General features: G+C 39.8%; 1 protein-coding gene across 1 annotated transcript in view; it reads right to left on the bottom strand.

The window, feature by feature from the left end:
• LOC103808330 (thyroglobulin-like) overlaps positions 1 to 15,689 on the bottom strand; it is a gene marked incomplete at both ends in the record, with an annotated part of 111,822 nt that overhangs the window by 18,932 nt on the left and 77,201 nt on the right. The window contains 3 exons of the mRNA XM_009081108.1: positions 3,765 to 3,946; positions 12,496 to 12,663; positions 13,450 to 13,614. Of these exons, the coding sequence (XP_009079356.1) occupies positions 3,765 to 3,946; positions 12,496 to 12,663; positions 13,450 to 13,614 (515 nt within the window). The remainder of the gene's footprint in view (positions 1 to 3,764; positions 3,947 to 12,495; positions 12,664 to 13,449; positions 13,615 to 15,689) is intronic.

Below are 15,689 nucleotides of genomic sequence, written 5' to 3'. Positions count from 1 at the left end.
CCCATCTGTGAGACCACAAGCTATGAGCTGACTGACCACAATGCTCTTTGACAGTTATGGTTGACAACACCCATATGAAACAAAAATTACTGCTCTTCACAAGCCTTCCAGCGTGGGGCTTTGAGGAGCAGATGGTCTTTGAAAAATAGGGAGTCTAGGGAGAGCATTAGCTCTCGAGAAATGCTTTGAGATACACTTCAACACCTAAAACTGATTTTCAGTTTGGGGAAAAAAAATTCAGCTATTTTGGGGAAGTAAAGAAACCTTAAATATATAGTAACTGCAAAAATGAAATGGCTGTTCCTTACAGGCATGGAATACCAGACTTAAAAAAAAAGGAAGGAAAAAGAAAAAAGAAAGGAAACTAATTTTATACCTGAGAAAAAAATGCCAGAGAATTGCAGTTTAAACAATTTGAAAAGTGGACATATTTTAAAACCACAAAACATGCACAATGTATGCAATTTATAATAACCACTTACATTACTTTCTCACACTTTGTAATCCTATTAAAACTTTAGCAGTTAATTATCACTTCCTGAACATGGAACTTTTCTGGGCTAACACATCTATGCTGGTACTAAGTTTTTTGTTAAAAAGAAACAAAATTACGAAATAAAAGAAAAGAAAAGAAAAGAAAAGAAAAGAAAAGAAAAGAAAAGAAAAGAAAAGAAAAGAAAAGAAAAGAAAAGAAAAGAAAAGAAAAGAAAAGAAAAGAAAAGAAAAGAAAAGAAAAGAAAAGAAAAGAAAAGAAAAGAAAAGAAAAGAAAAGAAAAGAAAAGAAAAGAAAAGAAAAGAAAAGAAAAGAAAAGAAAAGAAAAGAAAAGAAAAGAAAAGAAAAGAAAAGAAAAGAAAAGAAAAGAAAAGAAAAGAAAAGAAAAAAAGAAAAGAAAAGAAAAGAAGACTAAACCAACAAAACAGCAAAAAACCAGAAGCAATCTGCTCTTTTCTCCACTACAGATGTGACATGAGGGAGCTGAGGTTTAGCCTGGAGAAGAGGAGGTTCATCAGGGAAAATCTTATCACCCTCTACAACTCCCTGACAGGAGGTTGGAGTCAGGTGGGGGTTGGTCTCTTCTCCCAGGCAACCAGCAGCAGGACAAGAGGGCACAGACTCAAGCTCTGCCAGGGGAGGTTTAGGTTAGATATTAGGAAGAGAATTTTTTACAGAGAGAGTGCTCAGGCATTGGAATGTGCTGCCCAGGGAGGTGGTGGATGCACCATCCCTTCAAGACGAGACTGGATGTGTCACATAGTGCCATGGTCTAGTAATCAAGGTAGGGCTGGACTTGATGATCTTGGAGGTCTCTTCCAACCTGGTTGATTCTATGATTCTATGATACTGATGTAGGTGACTGTCATTCTGTACCTGCTGTCTCCCCTCCCTTTCTGCTGTGGCTGGAGTAATTTCCAAAGTGTTTAAAGCAAAAGATTATAATCAGATTTCCTGGTTTTGCTACTCATTCTTCTGCTTGCTTGTGGTGACTCTCTAAGTCATTCACTTCTTTCTTTAGCCAAGGCATTTGCCTCGTATCATAAAGGAGCAGGTGATCCCTACGCCCAGGAGGCTGCCATGGGTGCTCACAGGCTGAGAGCCTGAGGAGCTCCTGATGTATCACCTTCCTGCTGGAAGTAAGCAGTGTGCCAGCCCTTACAGCTTTGCAAAAGTCAGTGTTTGCACCATCCTGAGCCCTGGGCTGAATGTGGATGATCAAATGTGAGAGTCCTGTGTTATAATAACTCCGCTAGGAGATATATCTGGTTGGCAAGAAGAGTTAAAATATAAGTCCTTTGTTTATTATGGCTTTAAACCTTGCTCATCTGACTGAAGAATTATATCTCCATGGGTAACAGTGGTGATGGAAAGTGACTGAAGACAAGTTCTGGCTTTAATGTTCATGAACCACAGTGCTACTGTGTGTACTGCAGGCAGTAGCCCCAGACTCCACAGCGATGAGTGGCCTGTCCCTGGGACAGGCTACAAGGCAGGACAAATGCAGCATAGTGCAAGAGTCATTAAATGGCACAAAGTTCAGCCCACATCCTTCTGGCTTCTTTACTGTATGACCTCAATACACCGGCACACCTGGACCACCCAGAAACTCCTGTCCACTTGCTTGGATCAGATGTTTCCAAGTGAATCTTGGCTCCTGTTCATCTCCTGCTCCCTAAGGTTCCCCTAGAGCAACACTCTGGAGCTCTGATGGAGGAATGAAAGGAAAATCCTGTCTCTGACGTGTCACAGAGAGGCTCACAGTGGGACAGAAAACTTAACACTGAGCGTGCACATAACATAGCTTGTAGCTATGATGTCTCAGTTCAGAACAGAGATGAAACATCTTGGGCAGGCACATTAGGACTCAAACCACCAGTTTATATACCACATCCCATTAGAAATGTAGAGTTTTCATAATGAATCTGCTCATGAAGCAGAGATAGGAATAGGGGAGGAGTTTTTTGATTAATTTTTGGAAAATCTGTTCCACTTAAACATTCAGTCCCCAAGTTTGCACAGAGGCAGGAAACAGGAGGTAAGGAAATTCTCCTCAGTTTGCCTCCTTTCACAAAAAAGCCCCCCCCCTTCACTCCACTCCAAGCTCAAGATCTTCAACTGGCTAAAGTACACCTGCTGCCCATGGAGGAGACAGCAAACTCCACAGCCTTCTCTGCACATCAAAATAGCGTGTGACCCAAGCTAAAGGCATCCACCAGGCCCTATGACTGACCATAGGTGTCCTGACTGCTGTGGAGTCCTAGTTCAACAAGGCAATGAACTCTTCACACTGTTATCTAGAACTGCTGGATGCTGATGCCATACTCAATTAAGAGCTGAAGCTATGCATATATACTAGGTGGTGTGAACACGGCCCACAGCTCATCTTCCACCTCCCAATGGTCCATGCAATGTTCCGATGCAAAGTATAGGAGTGTATATACTGAAGGTATATACTGTTATGCAGGAGGTGCTGGAGTGTGTCCAGAGAAAGGCAACAGTGCTGGTGAAAGGTCTGGAGCACAGGTGTGATGAGAGGCAGCTGAGGGAGCTGGGGATGTTTAGCCTGGAGAAAAGGAGGCTCAGGGAGAACTTTATTGCTATCTACAACTATCTGAAAGGAGGTGGTAGTGAGTTGCAGGCTGGTTTCTTCTCCCACCTAACAAGCAAGAGCAAATGGCTACAAGTTGTGCTTGACATTGGGAAGAAATGTATTTTGCAGGTTTCATAATAAAAAAAATTAATCTAGTTGCCAAAATCGAAGTTTTCAAACTTGACCACCAAGGAAAAGTATCTGACTGCATATTTAGGTAACCATTTGGGAATAAAAGCCAGGGTATTAGTTCTTCTAGTGTCACAGAAATGAGGATTAGTTGATCAAGGAATAGCTGATGCAGAGTATGCAAACAACCCAGACATCTTTAACATGAAAGAATGTACAAAGAAGCATCAGTAGTTTGTATCCAATATACAGTTCAGGAAGGACACGTCAAACGTTTCACAAGGCATAAAAATCAGTTTGATTTCTGTTTACCAAATATACAGTTCAGGAAGGACACGTCAAATGTTTCACAAGGCATAAAAATCGGTTTGATTTCTGTTTACCAGTGATGTTGGAAACCTCACAGAAAATGAAATCATATTGCCCATTTTCTGTACATTTACATAAGAATTTCTCGGGTTTTTCAGAATAGAGATGCATACTTTAGATAATCAAAACAAACCTTGCTTAACCCCCAATCACATAGTTGTAATAGGATGACTTTCTTACCGGGTGGCATTTTCCAGAGCCCTAGAAAAGGATGAATAATCATCAGTTGAGTGTTCGAGGGAGTAATACCACGTAGCTGCATCTTCAATGAATGAGTTGGAGTCTTCCCCTCCTAGGGAATTTTGCAGAGCCTGATAAAAGGCAGTTTTGCTGTTGGCTCTTCCTTGACTTTCTTCAAATTTCTGAGAACAAAATGCATACATGGAATTTAGAAACAAAATCAAGACTTTTTTAGTGGAACAATATGGGCTCAGATCTCCCTCTGCTGGAATGAGTCTCTGCTGTGATCTCTGATTTCTAGGGCAAGAAATAGGGGACAGACCTGATTTTGCTTTCCCAAGACTGTCACCAACCAGTAGTACTGGCTTCCCCAAAACATACTATAGGACCAAATCACTGATCTACTAAGTCCAAATTCTAGGTACGATGCTGTGCAGATGGAACTCTAACAGTATAGAAATCCTGCTGGCTCTCAGAGTTCTCCACTGTAGGTGTGTCCAATGCTGTCTTTCTGATGAGCTCCCTGAAGGAAAACTAGAGGGGAGAGAGAGAGATATTGCTCCTTTCCTTTGGAAGTTCCAGAAAGCAAGAATGTTGTATAGCCATTTCATGACTATGTCACTCTACCCCTTCTTGAAACACCTACAAAGAAATGTGACTGCCACAAGTTCTGTATTTAGGTCCCTTCTGGAATAACACCTGCTTTAGCCCTAGAAGTGAAATCCTGTTCCTCAAAGTCCCAATGCAAGGAGCAACCATGTTCTTCAAATTTCATAACCCCTAGGGCCTTTCAAAGAGGCCTACAGGGAAATGCATTTTACCTGAGATCTGTGGTCTGAAACCTTTCCTGACATAAAGGCACATTCCCCAGAACAGAGCTACTGATAGCACAGGGATTGTCACCTATGCCAAACTGCATATCCAAACTCATTTTTACCAAAGCTAAGGACTGATGGAAGTTTTCAACACAACTTTCTTTGAGGAAGCTTTTCATTTTATCAATTCAGAATTTTCACTTTTTAAAAAAAAATAATTTACTTCAAGTTCAGAAACAGAGCAACTTCCTGTAAAAAAAACCCAACACATGTACCCTGAACTTTCCTGTGGCTCAAGTCCTTTCTAGAGAGTGCTCCATGCAGGTGCATACTGGCTGAAACTTGGATAAGAACTCCAGAGAAAAAGATCTAATAAACCATCTCTATTATTTTGGGCAGTCAGTCTGATGCAAAATAGGCCAGTGTCTGCCCAGTCCAGTTACCATAGATGCTTTACTGAATATATTATTTTGATGGCCCACAGCTGTTTTTCATCACACTGCTAGAAGGTCTTTCCACAGTCCTATACAGAAAGTACAGATGGGATAATTACTTTTCAATAGATTCACAGAAATGAAAGATGGAAAATAAGTCCCCATGTGCTGAGGCTGAGGTTTGTCCTTAGTGACATATTCTAATGCTCCATGCATTTTGATTAAGTGACTTTATAAAGGATTTCAAAACACTACCAAATATCCCAAGGTCCAAGAAGATCTTGGCAATTTTCCTTGTATTTGTAATAAATTCTTCTTTTGCTAGATTTTGGCCCATGCAATATGAAAGTCATGTGGTGCCAGTTTTAGAAATACAGCTGTACTTCAAAAAAAGATGGACAACTCACTCATGACACGTCACTTCATGTGCACAAATGCCACATATGAAACTGCATAGCACACTTGCCTGCAAAATCATTCAGCTTAAATACAGCAAGGACACGTATATTTTTTTCTGCAAGCAATAGTAGTGGTCACTGAAGACCTGACTGCACGTTCACAGAATTCAAAACCAATGTTTCCATCAACTTCAGCACACACCACTTCAGGTTCTCCACTCACCAGCATTGTTGATCTCTGATTAGGAAACTCTCATTCAGTGACAGGGCCTTGTGGATTTCACAAGCAGCTATAGGTATGAACAGGTGCTTTTCAATGGCAGTGCAAAGCCCAAGTTCTTACGTGAAAAGCATCCTGTTCAGAGCAACTTTCATGCAATGCTTTCATTTAGTTGGCTTTTTAAAATGGGTTTATTACCTTTATTCTACACCTGTCATAGATACGTAAAACAGAGACAAATAAAGAGGAAAAATCTCCTTAGGGTATTGATTATGCACCCTAGGAATGGATCCCTCAATGACCCAGCATCAAATAAATATTAAGATTGAAAAACACACAAAAGCAGATTGATCATCATACAACACATGGGTAAGCTGAACAACTCTTTGCCACATGGTTTTGTGAATGCCAAAATTGCTGACGTTTCATGAACAGGTTTCAGAATCTTAAATATTTTTTAAAATAATAATAATAATTTGAGGTTATCAGATACAGAAAGACCAATTCAGGCTAGGAAGTCCCTGAGATTCAAAGTACTAGAGGTTTGGAGAGCATTTAGCAGAAGTAACAGGTTGGCTTAGCCTGCTCTTACAAACAGCCACTTCTAACCACTGCTGAAAACAACATTTCGTGTTACATGGGCCTTTGATGTGACTCAGCCCAGTTGGTCTAAGGTTTTAAGTGTGCCTACGTACTAGTTTCTGTGATCTTCAAAATGCCCCCAAAACTCTGCTGACCTCTTTCAGCAATATTTGATAATAGAATGGGGTCTCTGAGATGTGTTGAGTCAGATGAAAGAGGACTCAACAGGCAGAGATGGATGACGAACAGAACTGACATTTGTAAGACATTTTAAGATTTTTTCATCCCCCAAGCAGAACTAAAATAGCACAATCTGAAACAATTTCTCAAGTGTTGCTTTGGCTACAATATAATATAATTTAAACATCTGACTTGATCATGATAGTACAAAGCAAAGCAATATGGTCAAAATAAAATTCATTAAACATTAAAAAGGCAAAGAATTTTAACTTCTTAGAAACTGATTCAATTCAACCAATTTTCCATGTCCAACAAATGTTTCCCATTAGAAAATATATGACCAAGGAACAAATTTCAAATCACAGTAGATACAACAGCTGCTACCAGATTAATAGAAACAGCTGCACATTATGTAAAATCATTTACATTCTGCTAACCTTTACAGAGGCTTTAGCAACTGACCTCAGAGTTATAGTGAGGTTTTCAACCTTTTTTAGAAAGTAAGAAAATTATTAAAGACACCCTTTCTACTCTCCTGGTGATGCAAAGCCATCATAAACATTGCCTAAACAATGAGTTAAATAATGCTTACTGTTCTTACTGCTGCAGTATATCTTCTGGAGCATACGAATGAAACTGGTCCAGTGTTTTATATAGAAATAAACTGTAGCAGCAGGTACACCAAGCACTTACATCTTCCAAGGGGAAAAATGCACATTTCTGACAAACTGGAATAGTGATAACACTAACAGAGTATGTATAGATCTCAGGCCTTAAATGGCTTTGGATAAATACTGTCACAAAAGACAGTGAAAGATCAGACAGCCATTCAGCATTCTTCCAAGAATTTCAACTAGTTGCAAGATGAAGCAAAGAGCTGATATCAGTCCATTCTCCTCACTGACAGCAGTTATCATGACACTGCTCCCCTGGTCATTAATATAAATATACATGTATCTGCCATCTGCTGTATATTGCTGAAAACCTTAATCCATAAAGAAATTCACTGACTGTAGTATAGTGCAGAATGGAAATTGTAGTCTACATAGATCCAGTTGCTTACACAAGGTAAATAAACTAGATTTCTATCTATACATTCCCCAATGGTTTTGGGTTCTGCATCCAACTAGATTGTATTGAGGAGGGAAAGAAAAAGAAAGAACAGATGGAGGATATAAACAGGGCTATACTGACCTACATCCATCTATAGACAAACACAGACATAGAGCAGCATGAATGAATCCATATATTTAATGCCATTAGGTCCTCCCACCTGAGCATCACATATAGCGCAGGGATAAAATTCTGTCCAGTTGGGAATTGAAATCAACATTTTTAGAGGTTTCTGCTCAGCTGCCCTAATCTATGACTGCTCAAAGCTAATATCCCTGAAGGTCTGACATGGGAATTGCAGTGAATGGGTTCAAGCTTAACTGCTCCATATGCCACATAATAGTGCATTATGGTACTGCTTGCCATTCCCTTAATAAATTCTTTGTTTCTCACTTAGTTTCAACCATCTGATGTCTACACTGGGGATGAGTAGAAACTGCTCCAGGAAGTGGTGAATCTGTCTCAGTTCACATGAATAAGCAGTCCAGTGAAAGGCATAAAATGGTCATTCCCACAGGCAAGATATTGAGCACAACATACACTCTGCAGCAAGCATCACTGAGAGACCTCAGCGTCTAATTGTAAGTAAATCAAACAGAAATGTTTTGCTGGTACATAAAGGTGACTTTTGTCTATTTAATTTTTAATAGCAAAGACCTTAATGGGCATAAGCACAGTGTTGCAGCAGGAGTGCAGAGACTCCAAACACAACCAAATGCCAGTAAACCCCTATAGAACAACATGGTGCCAACTGGGTTTACCACCTGCAGTTCTGGTTACAGTCTAGAGAATCATAGAATCATAGAATCAACTAGATTGGAAAAGACCTCCAAGATCATCAAGTCCAACCCTACCATAGTTACTAGACCAGGGCTCTAAGTGCCACATCCAGTCTCATCTTGAAGGAATGGTGCACCCACCACCTCCCTGGGCAGCCCATTCCAATGTCTGATCACTCTCTCTGTAAAAAATCTCTTCCTAATATCTAACCTAAACCTCCCCAGGCAGAGCTTGAGTCTGTGCCCTCTTGTCCTGCTGCTGGTTGCCTGGGAGAAGAGACCAACCCCCACCTGACTCCAACCTCTTGTCAGGGAGTTGTAGAGGGTGATAAAGTCTCCCCTGAGCCTCCTCTTCTCCAGGCTAAATACCCCCAGCTCCCTCAGCCTCTCCTTACCTTGTTGTTCTTCTCTGGACCCACATCAGCACTTCAATAGGATTTACTCTCACTCCTAAGATTTGACTGCTAAGAGTTCATTAAACCTGCTTGCAACCCTTGTCTAACATGGTAAGATTTGCATCACGTCACAAGTTTTCTTACATCCAAATGGCTCAAAGTGTCTCATCACCATCCACAGGTTCAGGATTAACAGAGATCAGGATTAATAGAGCAAGTCCTTGACTGAATTAGCCAGCACAGTTATTCCCAGGAACTGGTGGAACAAGTCAGGAAGGGTTAAATATTTCTACCCTCCACTCTTTGCATTGACTACAGTGAAATCAGTCATTGTAAAGGAGATGGAAATGAAGGAATTTGCCATCGGATCTTCCAACCCAAATACAGGCATAATTCTTCTCTTTACAGAGTTGGAGCACAACCACAGATGGATTTTCTCCTCAGAGAGGTTTGGGCCCCTCTTTGTAGAATAGATTAAATACATTGGTTGTAGTCCGAGGCAAACCAGGCCATGGTTCCCCAGCTGAGTTCTGTCCACCAGCTGAGACTTCCCACATTCCTTAGTGTATCAGTAAAACCAGCTTCAGGTTGATGCAAGTCAGACGTATCTCAAGAGAACCTTCGAAAATGATTGAAGTAGAAAAGTGCGATACAATGCAGGTTGTCTCAAATCCTTCCTCGAGGTCTATTGTGGGGAGAGGACATTTAGCACAGATGGAAGATCCCTTACAACATTATGATAGAGGAAATAGGGCACAGACCTCTCGGTAAGAACCACCACTCACGCTAGTTTCTGTAATTGCAGCTAAATATGTCTGTGGCTTACTTAGGACTTCATCATCTGACTGACTGGAACCATGAGGACCCAGAGAATACATGTTCTTAAATAGCTCAATGACAGAAGGAGCATTACAGTTCCATAGCAATTAATAGGGGAGATTTAAAGGAGATATTATACAAGTTTTTTCACTCTTAGGGTGGTCAGGCATTGGTATAGGTTGCCCAAGAAGGTAGTGCATCTCTGGAAGCATTTAAGTGTTTGTTTGGACCTGGCACTGGAAGATATGGTACAGTGGAGTGCCAGGTTAATGGCTGGACTTGATCTTACAGATCTTTTCCAACCTGGATGATTCTATGATTCTATGAATACACTAACTGCATTGAAAAGGGAGAAATCAGGAAACTAACTTTGAAGTAAGTCTTCAAGAAAGCAATCCAGACAGGAACACAGACGAGTCAAAATACTTATATTCCCTCAAGCCCTAAAAACCTGAAGCTATAGGAAAATAGAAATAGTGGGAAATGTGCATCAAAAAAAAATGTCAGTTCTACTAAGACCATCAAAACAGCTTAAGAAAGTCAAACAAAGAATAGAAGCACCTACCAGGAACATTATGAGTTTTCTGGAACACAGATGGAATTTCACTTATAGCAGTAGTGCCAAGTATGGTAGGTATCATTATAACAACTAGCAAAGAAGTTAGTTATCCTTCTAAGTAAGGATAGTTAAATTTTAACATTTAATAGGCTAGTTAATAAGAAAGATGGGGACAAACCTCTTAGTAGAGCCTGTTGCAATAGGACAAGGGGTAATAGATTTTAACTAGAAGTGGATAGATTTAGACTAGATATAAGGAAGAAGTTTATTAGAATGAGAGTGGAGAATCACTGGCATTGATTGCCCAGAAAGGTGGCAGATGTGATAGTTAAATTTTAACATTTAATAGGCTAGTTAATAAGAAAGATGGGGACAAACCTCTTAGTAGAGCCTGTTGCAATAGGACAAGGGGTAATAGATTTTAACTAGAAGTGGATAGATTTAGACTAGATATAAGGAAGAAGTTTATTAGAATGAGAGTGGAGAATCACTGGCATTGATTGCCCAGAAAGGTGGCAGATGTCCCTGGAAACACTATAACAACTAGCAAAGAAGTTAGTTATCCTTCTAAGTAAGGATAGTTAAATTTTAACATTTAATAGGCTAGTTAATAAGAAAGATGGGGACAAACCTCTTAGTAGAGCCTGTTGCAATAGGACAAGGGGTAATAGATTTTAACTAGAAGTGGATAGATTTAGACTAGATATAAGGAAGAAGTTTATTAGAATGAGAGTGGAGAATCACTGGCATTGATTGCCCAGAAAGGTGGCAGATGTCCCATCCCTGGAAACACTGAAGGTCAGGTTGGGCAGGGCTCTGAGTACCCCATCTCATTGCAGGGTAGGTTGGACTAGATGAGTTTTAACGGCCCCTTCCAACCCAAACCATTCTATGACTCTATAACAACCCTTTCCAAAAGAGATCAGAAAACTTCCAAATGGGTCTCATGTTGAGGTAGATATGACCCTTTCTTAGGGTTGAGTTGCACCAACATTTTGAGTTCCCTTCCAATCTTATTTTCTGCGAGCCTTTAAATAAATAAGATATTTCAGATATTCTGTTTTCAAAAGCAGTATTTTACTTCTGCTCTCTCAATTACAAGTGCTTTTCCTTTTCATTTCAAGCTGACAGTGCTGAGATTTAGCACTTGTGCCTTTCACCAACACCATGATTTGTTGCAAAATTTTAAATACATCATGAAGTTTCATCTCAGTTTTGCAGACAACTGTCATATGCAGAAACAGTGGTAAAGGAAAGAATTTCACTTCCTAGTCTTCATCACAAGACTTGTAATGAGGTTACTGAGGTTTATTCCCCTCTCACAGTCTGGATCATTATCTGCAGGCCTACAGCATCACAGTACATCTCCTGTGCCTTCCTCCTCTGACTTCCTCTTTTAATTGATTCCAGAAGAGAAAGCTACATTAAATAAGAGCAGGAAACTTCTGATGGAGACCAAACAAGTAATATGAACTTCATTCAGGTTGTTCAGAGGAGTACTTTTGCCACTAATTCTGAAGTAAATTGGTCTATGTGCTATTTGCTACCAGCAAAGAGAAGTTTGGATTGACCTTTCACTGGTTTCTAAGAGATGAAATCCACAGTTACCACAAGATAGCAACAGATCTGCAGTTCACTCAGAAAAGCCTAAAAAAAAACCCCTGTTGATTTCTTAGCAGAATATCTGAGAACATTCTAACATATAATTAAATTTGACACTGTTAAACAGAGAAGAACTATTTCTCCTATCATAAAGAAGGATAAATGAACTAGAAGAGATTGATACGGCTGTCTCAGGAACAGACAGTGCCAGAGGGCTCACAAGAAGACATAAAATCTCTCTGGGTAGACCTGCAGGTTTTTGAGGACTTTTATGTCCAAGATACAGCATTGATGCAATTCTTCTTCATTTCATCAGTTTATGACCTGAAACCTTTGCCCACACACCAGACCAGTGCCATTCTTAGTTATAGCTAGTCCATATTCAGAATCATCTTTACAACAAAACATACTTCTTAAAGGCAACAGAGAAAAATGCTTGCAAAAAAAACAACCCTAAAATGCTGACTTAATCCTGCTGCAAAGTGAAGAACTTCATAACCAAGTTATAAGCTTACTTTCTTCTTTGTGTAATACAACTAAGATTAAAAAGCAAATTGGATTTTAGAGACAGTAAAACACATGTACTAAATCAATGCTGATCTCTAACCCTTTCATATCACCCCCAGAAATGTTAATCAACAAATATAATGATCCCATTAGTCAGACTGAAAAGGGCTGGCTGAAGATGGACAATGTGTTTGCGTATTTCCATGGAGTATAAGTCACAATTTGTAGAAATTAAAAAGCATCTGTCCTTGTTGCATATGATTACTGTCATTGCTATAATCACAGTAATATAATACCATCAGTTCATTAAGAGTGAGTCTCTTCCTACCTTAATTGCCTTAGCTCTGCTGATGAGCCCATCTTGCTGAGCACTTCCAATGAGCAGATCTATTTTCCGAAGCTGAGGGCGCTGCAGGGCTTTAGCTAGAGGCTCCTGAAGGTAAATCCCATCCATCACTGGACCCCAGTACTGGAATGGGCCACTTATAGCTAGCAGCTATGTTAAAAAAAAAAAAAAGCAAGAATGGTGCAGTTAAATTAAACTAAATTAAATTAAATTTAAATTGCATTAAAGCTTACCTTTCATTTCCATTTTTATTTAGGCTTAAAACAACTGATCAGATACCCTTCAAGTGAACAAGTGATCACAGCTAGTATAAGTGCAAACTCATCCTTAGCAGGAAACAATAGTTTTGCTGACAGTCTCAGTAGATGAAATGAGCTGAAGAGGCCAAGAGCATTGATGGTCTTATAGTCACAAAAACGTTGTTTTAATTTATGGATTGGCTCTACACTGGTCCTGATCACACAATGTATTACCAGTGGGTGTTTTAATCTGTGAGTAAAGGATCCATCTCTGGAATTATTTATACTGCAGTTTTCACAAGTCTCCCACTTCAGATACAGAACACTGACATCCTCCCCCACTTCCTTTTCTGCATAAATTCAGTTATTGAATCTACAGACACTTGACTTTCCTCTAGAGTAACACGCAGGGGCAGATGAGAGGGAACTGAAAGAAGGAAAAAAACTATATTTAGATTTATTTTAAAAGACATGGTCAAAGCAGTGTACAAGGAATTTAGTCTAAAGGAGAATCGAGCTGTCAGTATTCACCGCTCCGAGGTGGATGTCATGGACGTCAGCATCCCTCCACCAACACTAGTCCAGTTCCTCTTTCACAAGGATTGAGCCTAATTAATTTGTTAAGCTTCCTCACAGCTTTATGTCAATGGAAACATTTTGATTCCTTGCCAGTGGTGTGTATGTTGCTGTGGTTTACCTTAGTCTGTGCATCATTCAGGACACGAGCAGGCAATCGGTGGAGGCAGGCTACAATTTCCTCACTGGTGGATGAAGGGCATCCCACATCTTCAGCCAGGACTGCAGCTTGGGTCTGTGCTCTCCTTGTAGTGATAATGGATGATGGAGAGAAAGCTGAGCCTCCCTGGAAAAACAGAAAGACACGATCAGTCAACACGTTGTCAAAACACCTGGTTCCCCGGTAAAGGTGAAAAAGAGGAGACATAAAATCTGCCCAACTGCAGAATGTAGAACACTGGTGTTCAAATCAAAAGAAGCAAGTTCTACCAGTCAAAGCAAAGGGGAGAAGGGTAGGTATGGCTGTTTCCAGCTCTACCACAGGTATTTTGGAAGACCTCTGAAAAGTGTCTATGTTATGTCTCTAACCAAGTCAGTAATCATTCTGAATGCTTTGCTGGAAGAAGCAACATTGAGACAGAAGCAGATACAAGGACAGTGCTGTGAGGCACATGAGGGAATGGAGAGCCCATCTTACAAGAGGAGACTAAATAGAGTTTTACAGTAACTGTGATAGACAAGGACTGAGAGCAGACACGATGTCCATGAAGCAGAGCTATTTATACCTTGAGGGCAATGCTGGTGCAAGAACAGATGGGTATTAACTATTCATATTAAGTGTAAATTAATTTTGGCCAGAAACCCTGAGACAGCTAACCCAAGGAGCAGTGATGGTTTGGAAGACCTATGAATAGACACAGTAAGAACAAAAGGCTAAACCAAACTGCAGAAGATCAACCAGGGTGCAAAGATCAAAATCAGAGCACAGGCTACAGACCAATCTATTTTCCAGACTCATCATGTCTTTCCTACATCTGTTACAGCATAGAAAATGTCCTTATCAAGAAAAGACAGTACAACATTCTTCACTAAACATGAAAACTACTTATTGAAAATGCAGATATATTAGCATAAATCTGATAAGATCTGACCTAGAACAGAAAGGTTGAAATACCTCTGACATGGTTCAAATTACTAATTTCCAAACACTTACATCAGTTTACTATAATAACTGCTAAGATTAGCTTCTGTCCTCTAAAGAAACCCCCACTCTAGATGCATGATATGAAAGACTCTGATTTATTCAACTCATTAATTTACATCTTACTGAGTAAAAGAGTAAAGAGTAACTAAAAGAGTAACTAAAAGTCTGAAAAAGCAAGTGAAAAAGAAATGGAAAGCAAACAGCAGATCCTTAATTTGAAGTTGTCTCAAACCTCAGAGCCCAAAGAACTCTGTGCAGCCCTGGCCAGCACCCAGGACATGTTTTGTGTTTCAGACAAGCAGAGCCATTGATACTAATAGGATACCATTTCTCACAACTGGAGAAATTGGTTCCCAAAAATAATTAGAATGGGCTTTGGGTGTAGAGACAGTCTTTTTAGTTCACTGCATGTAGAATTTCCAGTGCTACTACCTTCCTAAGAGGTTTCCCTTCCTTTTTATGGGATATGGAAAATAAGCAACGTTATTATCTTAGTGGCTGAGATGCAAATGGTTGCAGATGATTAAAGGAAAAAGCAGCTTTTCAATTCTAGTGTACTAGAAGAGCCATCTCCAGTTTTAAGAGGGTGGAAGAACTAATGAAGAAATAATCACCACTTGACCTCATTCCTAACTTCTACACTTGATTTAGATGACAACTTGAGTGAGCAATGGACTTTATCCTCATGTGGGATTTGCAGTGGCCTATTTTGTGTTTGTAAGGCACAATATTTGCCAGGTGCTGACTAGGTGCACTGACTCAGTTGGTCATGAGAGAGAGAAAGAAAAATATGCTTGATGAGAGTATTTTGTGGGTGAGTCCCCAGCACACGGAGTGAGAACGATGTATTTTCACCTGGCCTTCAGAAGAGCATGTTCATCAGAACTAGAGTGAATGAGACTACAAAAGGGATAACACAGCACACCAACTTCCCTTTGAAAAGTAGCTTTCTTGCATTTCATTTGGAGCAAGGAATTATGTGACTCCTTGGTATAGCAGAGAAACTAAATCTAGGATTGCACAATATTTATCCACTAATCTGGCAAACATATTCTTCAACAACAGCTCTGAACATGCTCAGCATGTTCACTCATACGAGTGTCCAGTACCTCCAAATGCCATTCATTTAAAACAAACCAAAACCATAACAAATTAAAGGGTTTCGGTTTCCCAAACTCTGAAAGTTTCACGAATTTTCAGTGGCAGTTTTTGTGGAA

This window comes from Acanthisitta chloris, unplaced genomic scaffold (assembly GCF_000695815.1).
Source record: "Acanthisitta chloris isolate BGI_N310 unplaced genomic scaffold, ASM69581v1 scaffold2628, whole genome shotgun sequence".
Classification (NCBI taxonomy): domain Eukaryota; kingdom Metazoa; phylum Chordata; class Aves; order Passeriformes; family Acanthisittidae; genus Acanthisitta; species Acanthisitta chloris.
This window is presented reverse-complemented; position numbering and strand designations above follow the sequence as displayed.